The sequence below is a fragment of the Urocitellus parryii genome, chromosome 8 (genome assembly GCF_045843805.1).
Source record: "Urocitellus parryii isolate mUroPar1 chromosome 8, mUroPar1.hap1, whole genome shotgun sequence".
In the NCBI taxonomy this organism is placed as follows: domain Eukaryota; kingdom Metazoa; phylum Chordata; class Mammalia; order Rodentia; family Sciuridae; genus Urocitellus; species Urocitellus parryii.
Window position 1 is genome coordinate 123,690,839 of NC_135538.1, and position 7,736 is coordinate 123,698,574.

The following is a 7,736-nucleotide window of genomic DNA, read 5'->3' on the forward strand; positions in this document are numbered from 1 at the left end:
GACTAAATATTATAACACATGATTAAAACTGATTCTGAATAATAGTTGCTTGTTTTTTTTAAAAGATGGGATCATTTCTGATTTACTTGAGAATCAATGATCAATTTAACAATTTAATTTAAAACATATACTAAATATATTTTCTAAACTCCTAATCATTTTTTTCTCTAAATATTTTACCTCTTCCTTCCCTTAAATTAGATTAATTAGTATTTAGTGTTAGGGAAAAAAGACATTGATTTGGTGAAATTCAATACTGTATGACAGATAAAATGGTCTCCTTTTATATGTGGTTTCAGTTTCTCAAGCTCAACTATTATCCAACAATATTAAATGAAAAATTTCAGAAATAAACTATTTATACATTTTAAATTGGGCATCAATCTGAGTAGCATGTCAGAATGTTGTACCATTCTAGTCTATTTTTTATAGTCATGAATCATACCTTTGTCCAGTATATTCACACAGTATATGTACCCACCCATTTTGTTGCTTTGTAACCCTCTTGGTTACCAGATCAACTCTCATTATATGTCAATGCCTGTGTTCAAGTAACTCTTATTTTACTAATGATCTCAAAGTGCAAGAGTAGTGATGCTGACCACTCACATATGCCAAAGAGAAGCTGAAAAGTATTTCTCTTAAAAGATGAAAGTTCTCTACTTAATAAGAAGAGAAAAAAATCTTATGATGAATTTGCTAAAATGTTTTGTAAGAATGAATCTTCTATTCATGAAATTATGAAAAGTTTTGCCATTATACCTCAAAATTGCAAATATTATGTTCACAGTATGTGAGCCCATTTAAATCACATGTTTAAGTATTATCTACAATTTCAATCATCCCCAGGGTTCCTGGAATATATTCTCCACAGATTGGGGTGGGGGAGGTATCTGCATATTGTCCAAAGAAGGTAAATGTCTATGTAGATTTAACCAAAAGTTGATCATTCTTTTCTTGGTCCTGTTCCTCTTATGAATTTTGTGCCACTTGATACATGGTTCCCTCATCAATTTGATGTCCAACATGTTCTTTGAAAGTCAAATATGTCCATTCTTACTTCTTAGGTATTTTTTTTTCCAGAGATCATCTTTTCTTGACCCAAAACTCCTTAGTCAATGCTCTTCTTAGGGCAGCTTTCACATCCTTGTTCCTCAATGTATAGATAAAAGGGTTGAGGGTGGGTGTGACAATACCATAGAAGAGAGCCATGATCTTACCCCTGTCCCGAGAGTAACTAGAGGGAGGCTGGACATACATGCTGATGGCTGTAAAATAGAACATGGATACCACAAGCAAATGTGAAGCACAGGTATTGAAGGCCTTCCAACGACTTTCAGCAGAGCGGATTTTCATCACTGCCTGAGCAATGAACACATAAGTGCCCAGGATGAGGGTGAGTGGTACCAGGAGTAGCAAAGCCCCTAGAACATTGAGCTCAGCTTCATTCACACTAGTATCAGTACAGGCTAGTTTCAGAAGGGCAGGAACTTCACAGAAGAAATGGTCCACCACCCTCTGTCCACATCTTGGGGCCACCACTGTGAGTGTGGATTGTACAAGGGAGTTAGCAAAACCACTGATCCAGGTCCCAGCAGCCATATGGGTACATCGTCTCTGATTCATGATGATTGGATAGTGAAGGGGCTTGCAAATGGCAGCATAACGGTCGAAGGCCATTATGGCCAGAAGAATGCATTCGGTGGAACCCAAGGCCAAAAAAATATATAGTTGGGCAATACAACCTCCATAGCTAATGGTCTTCTCTGGTCCCCAAAGGTTGACTAGCATCTGTGGGACAGTGCTGGTGGTATAGCAGAGATCCAGAAGTGACAGATTTGAGACAAAAAAGTACATGGGACTGTCAAGCTGGGGATCTAGGCGGGAAACTAGAATAATGGAGATATTTCCAAATAGAGCAAAGATGTAGGCCACCAGAAAGATTATGAAGAGTGGTGTCTCTAGCCAGGGTCGGTCTGAAAATCCCAATAAGATGAAATCATCTAGGGAGCTCTGATTATTGATCCACATGTTAGCATTGATAGGTGAAATTCCAGCTGAGACCTCTACATATCCTCTGTTAGGAATGGGTATCAATGGTAAGAGGAAGCCACTGAGAATTGGAGCCCAGAGATGTCGAAAGAAAACTCTCATTTTTTCCCTCTAATTTGTATACATACTTCAATGACAAAAATGCATCTGTATTCTGATTATGGTAAAATGTTGAGTCAAAATTGCCATTTTAATTGTAATAGTGAAGGATTGCTGAGATAAGAACAAATAATACACCATCAATGTAGTTGGCAAATGTTGCTTATTTAATAGGTTAATTCCTCCCTTCTTTTGGATTTTGATATCTTCCCTTCTAAAAAGTTGGAATAGTACTACTACCATCAACTCCACATATCATGGATATTTAGTGGTGATGACAGAGTATGGGATCGAACAAATTAAGAAAAGGTAGAACTTCCAGATTGAAAAAAGGACAGCAGGAAGAAGGCAGATAAATCTGCAGCTGAGGTAGAGCTGACATGTTCATCTTCATCGAACTGAGCCTGGTTAGAGGCATCATGGGGACTTTAGTCCTTCATAAAATCTGCATGATGATGGCGTATCAGCACTCTTTTACCCCTTCCAAGATTTATTTTAGGTCCTTTTAGAAATTTAAAATATAGAGGTAGTAAATAAAACATTCAGGCAAGATAACATATAAACAATCAAGACTTAAAAATTTGTTTGCTCTGATGATACTACTTTAAAATTATCTGGAAAATTTGGGTGGAATTTTAATCTCTGATAAAAAATACCAGAAATAATTTAAAGTATGAATATTCCTGAAATTTGGGGCTATATATGAATTTCCAATTGCTCAGGATTATGACCAGCATATACACATTTAAAAATTTCTCCACTCTTTCTACCATTTGAGTTGCATTGTTCCTGCTATTTTCTCATACAAATCATGTAATTCCTTAAGGATTTCTGAAAGATAACTATAATGGGAATCAAAATACATACATATAAATTCTATCATACTTTCATGACAATTGGATGTGAATTTGCTTTGTAAGTGAAAGAAAAAGTTATACAGTATGATACATAATACAAAGAGAATAAGCAGCAGCAGCAATACTAATACAACTACTTGCATGGTAAAATTACATAGGAATGACTTTAGAAATTTCCTGTGATCCTCTGTGGAAAATTATTTTCTTGAGATTTTTCCTTTTTATAACTCTATCATTTCTTGCTATGACACTCTTCATTTCATGTTTGTCTCGTCCAATTCCTTTCTTCTCCCCCAATTTCTCATCCTGGGACTGCAAGTCTTAAAAATGTTGCCTTAGAAATATAACAATATGTTGTATATATAATAATTAATATGTTGTCTTCCCAAAGAAATGGGACAGACAGTACTGTCACTGGATTAGATAATTATTATAGAAATAGATTTTGATATGCAGTTGTGAAATAATTTTGTCCTTATACTTTTAGAATAAGTTTTGCCTTATCTATCATGGTCATAGGAAGACTTCTTTGTTGCAGAATTATTTATAGAAGGATATCCCTTAATCAGCACTCAAGTAATTCCTTATCTAGTTAGAATTTTAAAAAGGACAATTGTGAATTATTCCCTTTGTCTTATCTGGATTTCTTTCTTGCTAAACATTTTCAGAATATCATTCTTCAATTACCTGTAGTCAGATAATGTTTTTCTAAACCTGAAGAAAGCTAAGTTTCTTCTACTGTATTTAAAAAAAATTCTGTATCATTTTTGCAATGTTCATATTTTCCTGCCACCCTTGTCTAAAAAGCCATAGCTATTTGTTCCTATATCTGAGGTAAGCTTGCATTTTTGTGAGGAAATCAAATTAACTACTTCACTCAAGAGGAACACTTAAGTTATTAGAGGGGAATATATAGCATATTTATTTGACTTTATGAATAGTTGATACATGCCTAAATAGTAGAGATTTATAGGCACATGGGGTAAATTGAGCAAGGATAAAATATACTCAGAAAAATTGGATAAGAAAAATAATGAGAGAAAAAGATAAAAATATAAGTGCAGCAATATTCTGTCTAACAATAGAAGACACTTAGGTTAAGTATCTGCTGAATATGTGAGTATAAAAAGAAATAGAAGAAAATGGGAAATAAAGATTAAAGGTGTAAGACTAATTTAGGCAATTCAGTATATTTTCCCAGAAAAGACTGTGGGGAGTTCTTGCCTTTCTGGCTGAATAAGAAAATTACAGGGATTAGAGCTTAATTTACCTAAATAGGAAGTAAAAAAATATGCTTTTGATTCTCATGAGGGTGAGACACTGGAGCCAGGAGACAGAAGCATCTATGGGTCTTAAGAAAATGGGGTGTGCAAAGAAATGAAGGCAGAAGAGGGAAAAAGTATCTGATCATAAAGCTTAAGAAATCATGGAGCTCCTTACTTTGGAGGTGTACATTTCTAATACAGTCTTTCTTAACTTCATAAGCATGATTCTGAAATAATGTGTTAATAAGACAAAATAGGAACAATAATTAGGTGTTTATTCTACCTCTAACCCAGTTTACATATTTGCTATGGTTTTAACTCCATGCTGTCTGTTGGATTCCCTTATTCTAAATTGTCATAGAATTAAACAATCTTTGGTTTGTCTGAATGATAGGCGTTTCAGAGCTAAATCAGTTTCTACACAAAATCAATGTTATAGTATCTACAATTTTATAATGCAAATATCAATTCCAATATTAAAAAGTGGTAGAAAGATATACCTAAAATATTTAAGAGGTAAATAACATAAATAGTGACACATGTATTTTCCCATAGCTGTCTTCATAAAAATATATTGTATTAGAAGGATTTGCAAATACCAAAATGTTGATGTCAAATTTTCCACTAGCCTAAATTGTAATCAATTTTATACATATATACAATACTCCTTATAGTATATCCATTTGGTTCCCTTAATAAGTTTCCAAGTTAAGAATATTTTTTAACTAAAGAGAGAAAATTTAGGTACAAAGAGATTATAGTACTTGCTCAAATTAATAAATCTAGTAAAATCAGAAATAAATATTTGAATGATATCAGATTTAAATTTTATATCAGAATGTTTTTCATAATTCCATTATTGTTCTCTCAAGCAAAAGTACAGGTGACTTATAGAATCAACCTTTTAATATTTTTTTCAAATATTTTTACTTTATAGCTCTAACCTTAAATAATCCTTTTAGCTCATACCATGAAGCCTGTCAAGGTAAGATAACATTGGTCTTGAATAACCTTCCCTCTCTGAATCCCTTCTGCATGTACCTGGTGCTGTGTTGCAGTCCATCAGTTTGTCAGGGTTGTGATGTGGAGAGAGATAGAAAACTGTCCTGTGGCTCAAACATGATCCTCAGACCAGTCCACTAACCAGGCACTCTTCGACTTACTGGAAGGTTAACTTTAAGAAACCAATTCTAATTTATGGCCAACCATAAAACCCATGGATCCACAGGGAGCTTTCCCATGAGTTTCCATTGCCATTACTGTCTTAGACTCATCCTCTACTTAAGCCTCTGAGATTCAGCATAATTAGTACTTGCTTCCGCCAACATGTCCAGGAGAGAAGAACCAGAGGGACTCTACAAGGAAAGAAAACTTTGGAAGCAATCAATGAGAGGTTGCAAAACACATGCTTTGGGCCCTCAAATTTAGAGAGTCACTTAAGAAGAAATTAAATCAATTCCAGTTAAACAGATCTCAGAGGTTGTGAAGACTTTTACAATATAGGTTATAAAATAGGTAAAAAAAATTCCTTCGTATATGGTTGCTATGCTGAGAAAAATAGGACAATCTCATAAAAATTTGAAAATCTCTATAAAATATTACTTTTTGTGCTTCTTACCACAATAGCTCTTTATTTTCACTCTCTATTTATATTAATATGCTACTTTATAATCATTAGACATATATTATTTATTTTATAAACATTGCCACTGTATAAATTAAGAAAGTATACTCTTTGTTTTATTATTTAGCTGGCCAAAATTCCAAACCATCAACAAAATTAATACACACACACTCAGAAACCAGGGACACAAATTGATGTTGCCAAATTTGATATATTCCAAATTTTCTCCTTCAAATTATTTAGCTTAACTTATCTAAACTCCTTAGATTAAAAGTTGAAATTAAAATTCACCATGCTTTGGATATCATCTCCATTATATTAGATTTTTTTCTTTCATAATATGTATGAAATTTTTTTCTTTCATAATATGTATGAAATATAATGACATAAAACTGCTAAGATTATTTACAAATACCAAATCTGTTTATAATGAATATTAGGCTTTGCATTTCTTTATCAATAATTTCCAATTATTAAAATAAAAGTTTAAACATAGAAATGTAATAATGTCAGATGAAATATCTACAATTACTCAAAATATCTAAGATCACTAAAAACTCAGACGGCTTAAAATGATTGATGTATTTTAAATGTTAAAGTAATATTTTGGCAGAGGCAAATATCATAAATTGAAACAAAAACACAAGTGACAAACTCCAAAGGAGTTTGAAGCATGTGAAATAAAAAGGCCAACTTCCTCAATATCTGAATGTTTGTTGTAAAAGACAAACAGTTCCCTGAAACACCAGCAAAGGACAAGGAGAGAGGTTTATGTTATTTTCACATGTGTAAATTAAAGGAAATACTTACGTGTACAAGAAATACAAATTAAAACCACAAGAGATACAATTTTAATCTTTGGAATTCAAAAGAGCAATATTTTATTTTATGTCATGCTAGAGTACCATTTTGCTTTAGCCTTCTTGCAAAGCAACTTAGAATTATATATCATATGTAAAACTGAACCTGCTTACTTGAACAGCAATTCCATTTCTAGACATTCACCTAGTGAAGATTCTCTCATATTCATGAAGAAGTAAATGGCACAAAACCTTCATTGCAATGTCTTTTTGCATTAGCAGAGAGCTAGACATAAATTTCCACCATTTCTGATCTTGTTAATACTATATAATGTAATGTAATGCATTCATTAAAATAATGATGGGTGTTCTTATTTACAGAACTGGAATGGTTTCCAAGATATGTATTTCAGGAGAAAACAAAATTACAATATAGAATTTATAGCATGCTGTGTGGGCTTTCTCTTGTCCAGCAAGGAGGTCCATGGAACAGGGTAGAGGAGAGTGTGGCTAGGGAGTCGCTATTCAGGACTTCTGAAGACCAAGCAGGAAGCAGGTCTGATTTTATTGCACAGTTATCTAGGCAGATTATAGGCAGCCACCAATACACTTTCTTGCTGTCCTTGCAGCAAGCAGTCGAGGAGCGGGCAGTGGAGCAAGAGCAGGGACTATAACACGTGGCCTCACCTGCCAGGGCTGTATCAACAGGGTAAGTGGTCTGTGGATCAGGAGCCTATCATGAGAAGAGAGGCCTGCCCCTCAGATGCCCTTAACGTATTCCGGGTATGCAGTATTCCATACACTTGTCCCCATAGCGCATTTGTTATCTGTTAACCTGTCAACACACATATATAAAGAAACATTTATAAAGACATACTTGTATATACATTCAAGCACCCCATGTATGCTAATATATTCCAGGATGTGTTGGAAACAGTGGTGAATGTAGAGAAATGAGGAATAGAGATGTGATTTGTTTTTTCCATGAATATCTCTATTGTATTTCTTATCTTATAATTTTTATGCTTTTTGTGTTTAT

At 33.7% G+C, this 7,736-nt stretch overlaps 1 protein-coding gene across 1 annotated transcript; it reads right to left on the reverse strand.

Annotated features, from left to right (window-relative positions):
• Positions 1 to 1,086: 1,086 nt before the first annotated feature.
• On the reverse strand, positions 1,087 to 2,031 carry LOC113178280 (olfactory receptor 2B6-like). The gene has a single exon (XM_026382680.2). The coding sequence runs from the start codon at positions 2,029 to 2,031 to the stop codon at positions 1,087 to 1,089; it is 945 nt and encodes a 314-aa protein (XP_026238465.2).
• Positions 2,032 to 7,736: the final 5,705 nt, after the last annotated feature.